The following is a 12312-nucleotide window of genomic DNA, read 5'->3' as shown; positions in this document are numbered from 1 at the left end:
TGCGCGCATCCGACCCTATTTAACGCCTGATATGGCAAAGGTGCTTGTCCATGCTGCTGTCCTCTCTCGCTTTGACTACTGTAATCTGCTTCTCAGTGGTCTTACGTGTTCCCAACTTGCCCCGTTACAGTCTATAATGAATGCGGCAGCAAGGCTCATCTTCCTGTCCGCCCGCACCTCCACGCCTCCCCGTAAGTTATAGGACTCAATTTAAGATCCTGATACTTGCTTACAAATCTCTACACAATGCTGCTCTCACCAACTTATCCTCACTAATACACAAATAGGCCCCGTCTAGGCCTCTACACTCTGCCGGATACCTACGTCTAACATCTGTCCGTACTCCTACCTCTGACGCACGCCTTAAAGACTTGTCTAGGGCTGCACCATTTCTATGGAACGCCTTTCCCCTCTCTGTTAGACTTTCACCCAATCTCCAGTCCTTTAAAAGAAATCTTTGAAAACTTTCTTCTTTAGGAATGCATATTATTAAATTGTGAACAGCTTTCCCTCCCCGCAGCCTGATTCCTCTCCTGCAACTGTCATCAAACAAAACACTAAGCCCTCAGTGAATACTATCCTAGCAACCTACTTTTCTACCCTACCCTTACCTTTTGTGTCACATTACCCCACTCCCTCTAGCATGTAAGCTCATTGAGCAGGGTCCGCAACCCCTCTGTTCCTGTGTGTCCAACTTGTCTGGTTACAAATACGTGTCTATTCGTCGACCCATTGTACAGCGCTATGGAACTTGTTGGTGCTTTATAAATAATAATTTCTCATGTGTGAACATGATATGCTATAATGAAAATTATAAACTGGAAAAAAAATGGGCTGGTGTGGAGAGAAGTACGAGGAGCCTTAGTCAGTGTCATCTGTAGTCCAGTCAGCCCCTATGCTTAATAGCAGAGCTGCTGAAATGCTTATAGAGGGTGTGAAACTCAGTGCTGTCCCAGCTCCTCCAGTGTCTGTGTGTGAGGCTGGACAGTAAGAGGAAGGGATCGCTTCCCATCTATCCACTAGTAACCTCTCACACAGGAAGTGCCTTGCAGGAGGAGCAGGGGAAGCGCTCAGTGATGCACACTGTATAACCTCTTCTGCAGCTCTAATATCATCAATATGACTGGACTACAGAAGACATTGTAAAGAAGAGTATTTTGTAAATAATTCTTCATACTCCAGCACTCAAAGCCTAAACGTAACCCTTTATTATAACTATATCTGACTCCTTTTAAAAACCAAACACCTCATGTACCCAAATACCAAATTTAACCCAACTCTAGCCCTAAACGCAATCCTACGCAGCCTTTGTACTACCACTTAAACCCCTCTCATGCGGTTAATCGTTTTAGTACTAAACACCCTATGAAATCTACCTCGGACATTAACCCTTCTCTAACCTTAAACCTCCTTCACTCAAACCACTTTAACATTCTTTATCCCTACATGAATTTACGCAGCTGCATAAACTCACTGTACTCACCAGAAGCAAACGTAATACATTACAAGCAGAAGACACACACATATACACACACACACAATTGTCAAATATGTTCTTTTAGATGTTAGGCCTGCAATGTCCAGTTAATACATTCATAATACATTCATAATACAGCAAACTCAAATTATCTTTTCAGCTTCTATAGCAAGGTATGGTTAAGTAAAGGTCTATGCATCATGAGCTAGGGGTGCAAGTTTAGAATATCTACACTTTTTTTGTATTGTAGATGTAGCTCAACTGCAGGAATGGGATGTGTTTTTTCTTCTATACTTGCATTTAAAATGGTCATTATATCTCAGTTCCCAACAAATACAGTTTGAGTGCTTTATACAAAGACATACTCTGTGTACTGTAAGAATGCAATGTATGCGGCCAGCATTAACCCACTAAAGTGTTTGAATTAGAATTTCATAACTTACTCTGCGAATTTGAAAAAGATCCCTTCACATTCTGAACAGATACACTGTCTGATACTTCTCTAAAAATGCAGAGGGGAAGAAAGAAAAAGCTTGTTAAAACACTGGACTGGTTGTTTCTTGGTTTTAGAAGGCAATGTCAATCTGAAAATAATTAAATATTACAAGCATTTAACAAGAAATGTCACAACATCTTTACAAATTATATACAAGAAGAACTTTTCTGCAGGCATACGAGTTCATGGTTTATGAGAGGCCTGCCAATAAAGACTGGCTAAGCATCATGGGAAATGTTTTTTCAAAAACATCTGCTGTGCCAAGGTTATTCATTACTGACCTACAATGATATCAGTGGCAGGTAATTTGAAAGAAAAATTGGGTAAAGTGTTTAAAACAGCTATGTATTAAGCCAACACCATGGCAGCCATCAGCCTGTTCACTGGACAACATGCAATATACTAAATATTACATGTTTTATATATATATATAAAATGTATATATTTTATAAATATATATAAAATAACTCGTAGTAAAGAATCCTGAAGGCCAGTTTTCTGGATGTTCGAAAGGATGTTGTCTAGGTCTAGAATGCTATTAGACTGTTCTAACTCAATCAATTGAAAGATTTGTAACATATTAGTGAATGAGATTGTAGGATGCCCAGTTTGTAAACTTGGGGATGATGTCTAACCCCTGGCACCCATAGAAAAGAGGTGTAAATCAGGGCTTGACAAATTTGCCTTGATTCTAGGAGCCAGCTTAAAAAAGTTAGGAGCCAGATTTTTTTATTTTTTTTGCTCTATAAACATAGCTTTATATTCGACAAAAACACAATTCTTAAAGGGACATAAGAGTCACCAGGACCACTACAGCTTAAAGGGACACTATAGTCACCTGAACAACTTTAGCTTAATGAAGCAGTTTTGGTGTATAGAACATGCCCCCGCAGCCTCACTGCTCAATCCTCTGCCATTTAGGAGTTAAATCCCTTTGTTTATGAACCCTAGTCACACCTCCCTGCATGTGACTTGCACAGCCTTCCATTAACACTTCCTGTAAAGAGAGCCCTATTTAGGCTTTTATTGCAAGTTCTGTTTAATTAAGATTTTCTTATCCCCTGCTATGTTAATAGCTTGCTAGACCCTGCAAGAGCCTCCTGTATGTGATTAAAGTTCAATTTAGAGATTGAGATACAATTATTTAAGGTAAATTACATCTGTTTGAAAGTGAAACCAGTTTTTTTTTTCATGCAGGCTCTGTCAATCATAGCCAGGGGAGGTGTGGCTAGGGCTGCATAAACAGAAACAACGTGATTTAACTCCTAAATGACAGTGAATTGAGCAGTGAAATTGCAGGGGAATGATCCATACACTAAAACTGCTTTATTTAGCTAAAGTAATTTAGGTGACTATAGTGTTCCTTTAATGTAGTGGTTCTGGTGTCTATAGCCTGTCCCTGCAGGTTTTTCAATGTAAACACTGACTTTTCAGAGAAAAGGCAGTGTTTACATTGCTTCCTAGTGACACCTCTAGTGACCGTCACTCAGATGGTCACTAGAGGTGCTTCCTTGGTCAGTGTTGCACAGTGTGCAGCACCTACATTCAGTGTCTCCACGCTTTGTATGGAGGTGCTAAATGTTACACACAGATATGCATCAAGCCTGATAATCTCACCCATAGAGGCAGTGCTAGTCGAGGGGAGACCAGCATGGCGTGGGAAAAAAAGGTGAGTAAAAACACCATTCCCTTGCGAACGGAAGGGGTCTGGTAAAACACACACACACACACACACACATACACTATGACTGACACTCACGCATACCATGACAAACAGACTGACAGACACATACCATGACACACACACACACACTATGACAGAGCGACCCATACACTCACGTGGGGGGGGGGGGGGGGGGTCGTTGGGGCAGGCGGCTAGCTGGGTGTATTGCTGCTGGGAGGCGAGAGAACTGTGATGTCTCTGCTCTGCTCCCCCACGCGCTGCTTAATGAGGCAGGGGCTGGAATAGAACGTCATATTCCTTCCCCAGTCTCACTAAGCTGCGCTCGGGAGAGCAGAGCAGAGACATCACAGTTCCCTCGCCGCCCGCCTACTATTAGCACAGCTAGCCTCCATGACCCCCCCCAGCATGCCGCTTGCCTCCACGACCCCCCACCATTATCTCCCAGGCTTTGTCGAGCCCTGGTATACATGTATATCAGCCATAAAAATGCAAATCAATCGGCATTATAATAGCAGTACCCCTCAATTGTGTATAAAAATACACAAGTATTGCTGCTCCCTCTATAAATGACAACCATAAAACATACCTGTTGTTCCTTTCTTCAAAGGATTTCAGCCGAAGTTTTGTTACCAGGTGATCCACAAAGTCAGCCTCTAATATTCTCTTCTCACTTTGCCTGTCCTTTTCAAATGTTTTCAACTGTTTCAATGGAAGAAAGGGGAAAAACTGCTTATATACAAAATATCTTCTATGGCAACCAAGGTAAATCAGGATTTGTGTTATCTCAATTACCGCTACTTGTATAGGGACAGTTACTTTACCATGGTACTTTACACAGTATGCCAATACCCTAGTGTAGTTCATCCATCTGATCTACTATAAATCACTTAACGATACCACAATGTTAAATGTTACGAAATAACAGAAGTCGGGGCACCGTTTTCATACTGTTCCTATAGTAAATGCTTCCTAACAATGTGAATATAGAGATATGATCTAATCAGCTAAACTACACAAGGGTATCGAGTATATACCTCAATGAGCAGTTTTGCTGCTGGCAAAACTCAAAACATGAAACAACCATCAATTAGACATTAGACAATTAGATCTTCAAAACACTGCTTCAAAAAGGATTTTACTTGTTGTGAAATGTTTTTTGTTTTTTTTAAATGGAATCGGTCATGTTCCATTATTTTTAATATTATGTTTATCCTTATAAATTAAACAAATATGTATTTTGAGGCTTGAAATACAAATTTAAATGTAGAAATAGACACCTATTTATCCTTCAACTGAGCGCCCCCATCTTGGCTCACTGTCATTTATTGCTATAAGCTCTGTCCTATGCATCTAGCAGTCAGCACAGACAAAGCTTACATTGCTTCTATTTCTCTACCTCATTTGCATTGTGTGCCATGCTGTGCCTGGACTGAAATAGCTTGTGATGCAAATTTAAGTATTACACTAGTGCTGGTATAACTATATTACATGAAGAAGAAAACAAATAATTATTAAATCTCTACCTTGATGTGGTTTCCTTCTTTGTCCGAGATAATTGCTGCGTATGTAATCCCAGAAAGCCAGCAATATTCTTGTAATTCATCTTGGGACTAAAATAAACAGGACATTACTTGAAGCAATTTTTGTAAATTTCTGGTAGAGGCAATAAGGCATTATGTGCTACATGTATTGCGACTATGGAGTGGAGTCAAGATTAGATATGTGTGTGTGTGTGAAGCAAGATCAAAGGCTATACAAATCACTCCTGAACATTACAGATATTGGCAATAAAAAATAAATCCAGAAAGTGGTTTATTTTTTTGCACCTCTAGCAAGTTTCTGCATGGGCACTATGCCAAATCCCTAGGCAAATTTAAATAACTGGAGGTTTTCAGTATCACTCCAGAGGCCATTTAAGAGCAAGCTCATCTGCCACGTCACAGCAAACCTCTTAGGAGAGTCCTACACTAACACTTTTCTTTGTTTTTTTTATTGTATGTATTGGGGCTGATGTGTACTATAGTCATTGCTTCCGCCCAGGAGTAGTGGGAGTTTGAGTGCAGGAATTAATTTTGAAATATTCTGCATGGGCCAAAGACCTATTTGTAAAACTCTTTGTGTTTGAGGACCAGCTACATAGTATGACATGGATGGAGACACCCAAAGTAGCTCGGTGAAGCACTACAGGCAACTATGCATTAAGTGTAATGTATATTTAGGTAAGAGAGTTACTCAAGCAAGGTAGTGTGTTTTTTTTGTTTTTTGATCCATAAGTCCACCCTTTGTGCCACCCCCTCCTAACAGGTGGTGTTTCTCGGTTTCCACCAAAAAATAGTGCTGTAAAGGTGGTTTCTGGGAATTGGGGTTCAGCTGTTAATGTGCAAGAAGTGAAAACAAAGTTATTCGCTACGACTGGCTATGACCTATTTTCTGTGCCAAGAGCTGACGCGTGTATTAGGGGACCATAACACCATCTCAGGCTCCTGCTGACATTAAGACATGACTCATTCTTTATTGTTTGGGTTTATTTATTTGACTCCAGAATCCCTCAATGTTATTCTTTTCCAATAATATAAGTTTCCCTGTCAGGGATCCTCTATTCAATATATTTCAAGCTCCACATTTTAAAGGAGTACTCTACACATTAATTGAGCTTTATGTAACAGTTTGGGTGTTTAGATCATGCCCTTGCAGTCTTATTGCTTAATTCTCTATTTAGTAGTAACATCACCTTTGTTTCTGTTTATGCAGCCCTAGCCTCACCTCCCCTGGCTGTGACTGACACAGCATGCATGAAAGAAATGTTTCATTTTCAATTTAATCTAACTGCACATTGTATTTACTTTAGTTCTTATCTCCTGTTAAACGTAAATCACACACTGGAGGCCCCTGCAGTATATTAACAGAACATGAGATCATTAGAAATTTAAACACAATGTGCAATATAGGAAATGTAAGAAAAAAAATAGAGGTCTTCAACCTATTTCTTATATCACAGTGTATGCACAAATGCAAATGGCAATATCTCCATTACGTTGCATGGTGACATTACCAAGGGAGCAAAGGCAATCCATTCTAAACCAGTTTTTTTCTTACTTGTAATTTTTACCTGCTATTCTGCTATCTAAACATAGATAATTTTTTCACTTCAGCTCCTATGCAATGTGCTTAGTAAGTAAATTATCCTATATTGACAAACACAGAATAAAACTCTGGCTTCTGTCACTTACCTCTGACCAGTCATACATGATCTCAGCTGTAATGCCCGCAGTCCACAGCTTCTGAATGATTATGATTGCTCTATTTACAGACATCTGCCCGGCACTTACAACTAGCAAGTCACAGCTGCTCACCTACAATATACAAGATTGTTTTAGACATGCAGGACTGTTGCAGTTCAAAATAAAAATGCTGCACACAAAACACAAATGTAAAACTTCTGCAAATAAAAGGATTAGCCGGGGTCGGGGCTTGACTGCCATGCTGAGCAGTTGCATGCAGAGAGTACTCCTCCTGTGAAATGCCTGTAATCTTGATCTGCCAGCTCTCCCTGCTAAGTTATTGCCTCCGGCGGCTACCTAGTTGAATACAGGAGCCACCAGGAACTCTGCTGTAACGCAGCAGTGGCTGGCGGTAGAGTGCCCAACTTTTAGGCAGTGCAGTGTAGCGTGGTCCAAACACTGACAAGACTGTTGGAGAGTCCCGTATTCATCCCACTCTAGACCAGTGGGAGGTATCCCGGTCGCTGTAGAACCTGTTACTCACCCATCTCTTGACACGAAGCATATCCAAGTCCTGTGGAGGTGCATGGCTAATAGAGCCTCAAGATCGTGGTGGACCAAGTTGCTTCGCAGCTGCTGGAGATGGACGGCTACCGGAACTGGAGGGAGACCTTCCTGGCACAGACCACACCAGCTGCCTGATCATCTGGGCAAGTAGATCACAATGGCAGAGAGGGCTGACCCACGCAATCTGGGCCAGGAACCTCCCCTAGGCAGAGTCCAAATACCTGGGAGAATTCCCCCCAAAAGGGACAATGTACTAGGTTTCCTGTTGGAGCCTGGAGCTGAAAAATATTCCTGGGCACTATGAAGTTTGCTTAACAGGACTGCGCCTGATATCTGAAGCGGAGGTCTTTCCCATCCAGGGCATAGGCTAAATCTCACTACCAAGCGGTCACGGCTGTCTGCACGACTACTTGAGGCACTCTGTGTCTGTTTTTCTCTGCATCAAAGCACTCTCTCCCTCCCTTTTATATTTTCTTATGCTTTGGTTTAATCTGAAGTGCAGTATTTTTGACACGTCCCAATATAATTTGCAATTTCTCTTGCTGAATGTCATATTGCTGAAATGTCCTTACAAACCTGTATTCTTTCACACTGCACTAATAAAAATAAAAAAATGTAAATAAATAAAAAAATACAATTATGTTTCACTTTATTTTTCCGATTTGATCCACCCCACAAAAAAATATTGTAGCTTGGGCATATTCAAATATTCATTTTATCTTATTACTACCTAACCTAACTCTAACCCTTATTAAGAGAGGTAGCGTTAACAGGATAAAATAAGAAACATTTTCGAGAAAAACGGATCACTGTCGCCATAAACTTACATATTCATCAGAACTGGAGAGTGCAGCGCATATCTTATCTATTGCTATGCTAACACCAACAGCGTAAGGTAGAGACAACGCTCCAGTCTGAGGTCCTCTAAACTGGGAAATCTAAAGAAGAAGAAAAACAAAATGTCCACATACATACAATTATCAGAGGAAGACACAGATCAATGGGATCTTAATATTCCTCATCAATTCTACACAGTTCTTGGTTTAGGGAGTACACCATCTAGTAAATTTAGTGTTTCCAAACAATGCAACATGCTGGTGGGATTATGGCTCGAGTTAAATAGTCTATTTATCAATTTCATTAAATTTGGTTTAATGGAAAACAGAAGTTTCAATGTCAACTCCAAACGGTCGAAATCTCAAAGTAACTATAATATTAGCTAAAGGATAATTTACATGATTATCTGTATGAGCAATATTAAATGTCGTAGTTTTGCCCCAAATTTAAAAAGGTGCTCCTGTGAGTGTAGTAAAAGCTTTCAGAACCCTGGAGTGGTCTCCTAAGACACATGTAACAAAGCTGGAATGGCATGGCCTATGCCAACCAATTAGTAGAATATCGTGAAAACCGTGGCAGAACTACAGCAATCCTAGATTTGTGAATGGCTCCTCACTACAGCATCACTGCCTTTAACCAGTAGTCTTCCATGGGGAACGGACTATCTGCACCACTTCCGTACTTTCTGTTCTCTGCTACAATATAGCAGTGAAGAGATAAGCCTTTGTTATAATTTCAAACTGCTACCCTCAGTTTCATCTATACCAGCAGGCACCAAGGATGGTATGTAACTGGATAAGGGCACCACTGTTACCATGGGGGTCATGCTGACTGTATAATACCTGCTATGCTGATTTTCTTCCCATTATATTTAGTCAATACAAGGGACCCATATTTAAGCCACACTATTCCCGCATTGTTCGTTCATGATGATAGAAAGTAACTTTGAGTCATGAAAACCCATTGATTAAGTTTTAAATTTTATTTTTTTGTCCCCTCCAGCACCGATCTCAACGAGATAAAAAAAAAAAAAAGCATCAGGGTTCGGTTGCAGATTTGCACATCTATCACGGTCATATTTCCATCACAATTGACTATTTGGGAAAACAAAAGATTATTTGTTCAGGGACTGTATGCGCTCCTACGTTACACCGGAAAATCTCAAAATCTGTTCTCACCAGATGGTCATATCTTCCACCAGCTGCAAGTATGTCAGGAACAATCCTCTGCCTGCGCTTAATAAAAGCAATAAACTGAAAAATGATCCCACTATGCTGCTGCATTTTATACACCAGTCCGAAGTTCACAATAATCTAAAAATGAAGAAAAGAAAAAAAAAACAGGTTTTGAAATCCAAATTTATAGTCCAACTAATTGATCCCTATATTTTGCCTTTTCTCCATCTGATCTATAATCATTTTTTGCCCCTCCATTCTGTAATTCACAGTACACGTGTTGCACTTACTACACTTATTTTTAACCCGTTTGTTCTACACAAGTTTCAATAAAGTTTAATTAAATTATTTATTTTAACCTGTGGGAATGATTATCAATTGGTGGTAATTTCAATAAAGTCAGGTGCCCTCCTCTTTTTGGGAGGTGCCTTGCATTCATTGGTCTCTGTGTTCTGGGGACGTCTGTAGTGGGTTATGCCCATTTTACCTACCTAGCCCACTTAAAGCAACAGAGCAAGGTAGATTAACTTTGCATCTGGAGCCATTATTTTCTTTTCTAATTGTAACAGAGTACATTAGTTCATAAATAACAAACACACGTAAAACTCTTATACAAATCAGGGGTCACCTATAAATAAGTGTTCATTGCAAGCGCTAAAGGCACATGAGATGAAAGCCAATAATTTTAAGCTTTTGGGCTGGGCTTTATTTTTGACAAGCAATCGGCATACTCTGCTGTAGACCTAACAGTGGACTAGTTGTATTTTTTTTCTTTAATTTGTTTCTAATAAATGCCAAGTTTAAAGCTAGCTTTTGAATCCTTAAGTATCGGCATTGTATGTATAATTATATGCCATCTATGGAGCACCTGCCATAGTGCATACTCCAGACCTCGGACTTCTAAAACAAGCTATGGCATTGGATCTGCTCAGAGGACTATTCAAAGAGGTGTTCTCGCCATCTATGAAATAAACAAGTCAGGGATCAACTGTTTGATAAGAATGGAATCCTGGGTATAGATATATAGTAGCAACCCTAGAGCTTAAGGAGTATGAGTGAGTTTGATGGCATACTTGCGTGCATGGTGATACATACTTTGATTCAAGTCAATGGAGGAAGGTATTGACTGGGATAACTTGGCCAGTTCTAGTACTACATTATGGTCACAGGCAACAAATTAGAACACAATGAAAATGTGCAACTTTGACAGTGTTTTTGTGTGTGTGTGTGTGTGTGTGTGTGTGTGTGTGTGTGCGTGTGCGCGCGCGCATTTTTCTGTATTAAAAAGTGGTGGCAAATATTCCCTGCAGTGTCCCTTTAATAAGCAATACTTCATACAAACCTGTAATTTAATGCCAAGTCTCTTCACCAGCCCAATGACCTCCTCTAGGTCTTTTAAACCTTGTTTTGCCAATATGCCAACTGCCGATTTCTGCTTGGTAAGAGTAGCCATCATTGGCCCCAAATCTTGAAGGTCGCCTTTCTGTTCGATGAACCGATACAAGCGATTCAACTGAAACTAAAGCATGAAAATAAAAAGTAAAAAATATATTAAAATATACAGAAAACAAAGACACAAACATATAGCAGGATTAGATATAAAAAGTGTATGTTCTTAAAAGCAGTGCAAATATGCAGAAGAGGCATAGTCTCCAAAGAAATGTGTCTGCTGGTTCCACTGGTTGTCAAGGCAACTTCCCCACTTTTAGTACTTTAACCCAGCGGTTCCCAAACTGTGTGCCGCGGCACCCCATGTTTCCCCGGTGCTATGATTATAGCACCAGGAAACAATACTGCAGAACAGGGGCCCGGTCGGCTGCGGCGGTCCTTTAAGACGGCGACACGGCCTCTGTAAAGTCAGCCGGCTGGAAGGAAGTGATAGCCTGTGACTTCCTCCCAGCATCATGCAATGAGACAGCGCGGTAGAGAGAGGAAGCAGCTGCAGCATGAGGGGAGAGGAGAACTCGAGGAGCTGCTAAATAAACTCCTCACTCCCACCAGCAGTAGCAGGACCAGTGCTCCAAGCCACCCTCCTGTATACACACGGTAAGCTAAAAGCAGGGTGGCTGGAGATATTAAAAATATCACGTACGTACATACATGCATGGCGCCACCTATAGGCGAAGTAAGTGCTGGCCTAGGGCACACGTTTGGCAGGGGTGCCCAGCGCACACCTTTCATGCCACAGAAGTGCCATGGCGGCAGTGTCTGCACACGTCCAGACAGGGAGTCGTGGGCGCCAGGAGGGCCTGCAATTTGATGCGCATCGCCCTGAGGAGTGCAGACTTGGAACCGGATCCCCCTCCGGGGGGGGGGGGGGGGGGGAGAGAGAGAGAGAGAGAGAGAGAGAAAAGAGAGAGAGAAAAGAGAGAGAGAGAGAAGGGAGAGAGATTTTTGGGCCCCTTCCCTGCTTGTTACCTAGCCAGGGAGGGGGGCTATGACAGTCCCTGGTGGTCAGGTGGCATGGATGTGCAGTGGGGGCCGGCAGCAAGCTGTGACTTACCTTTCCAGCAGCTCCCTTCCACTCCCTGTGAAAATCTCGTGGCCTGCGTGCCGCCTTGCCACGGTAACCCGATTCAGACAGGAGCTGCTGGAAAGGTAAGTCACAGCTTGCTGCCGGCCCCCCCAGGACCACCGGGCTTGTAATGAGCCCGGCGGTCCTGTTATGTATTATCTGCAATTTCTGTAGCTATATTGGCCGATACCGATATTGCCAAAAATACAGAATATCAGCCGATAATAACAGTAAAATCGATAATCGGTCGATCCCCAATATGGACCATAGCACGCCAGGTACATCTGTCAGTCACTGCCCCTCTGAGCTCCAACAACTTCATGTTCGTGGCTTCAGTGAC

General features: G+C 41.5%; 1 protein-coding gene across 1 annotated transcript in view; it reads right to left on the bottom strand.

Moving 5' to 3' along the window:
- EIF2AK4 (eukaryotic translation initiation factor 2 alpha kinase 4) overlaps positions 1–12312 on the bottom strand; it is a 78645-nt gene that overhangs the window by 16086 nt on the left and 50247 nt on the right. The window contains exons 28-34 of the mRNA XM_063439792.1: positions 10800–10976; positions 9461–9595; positions 8273–8383; positions 6888–7010; positions 5181–5267; positions 4244–4356; positions 1921–1979 (exon numbers count right to left, since the gene is read on the bottom strand). Of these exons, the coding sequence (XP_063295862.1) occupies positions 1921–1979; positions 4244–4356; positions 5181–5267; positions 6888–7010; positions 8273–8383; positions 9461–9595; positions 10800–10976 (805 nt within the window). The remainder of the gene's footprint in view (positions 1–1920; positions 1980–4243; positions 4357–5180; positions 5268–6887; positions 7011–8272; positions 8384–9460; positions 9596–10799; positions 10977–12312) is intronic.

The sequence above is a fragment of the Pelobates fuscus genome, chromosome 13 (assembly GCF_036172605.1).
Source record: "Pelobates fuscus isolate aPelFus1 chromosome 13, aPelFus1.pri, whole genome shotgun sequence".
Taxonomy (NCBI): domain Eukaryota; kingdom Metazoa; phylum Chordata; class Amphibia; order Anura; family Pelobatidae; genus Pelobates; species Pelobates fuscus.
The sequence above is the reverse complement of the archived record's forward strand: the minus strand, read 5'-3'. Positions and strand labels throughout refer to the sequence as shown.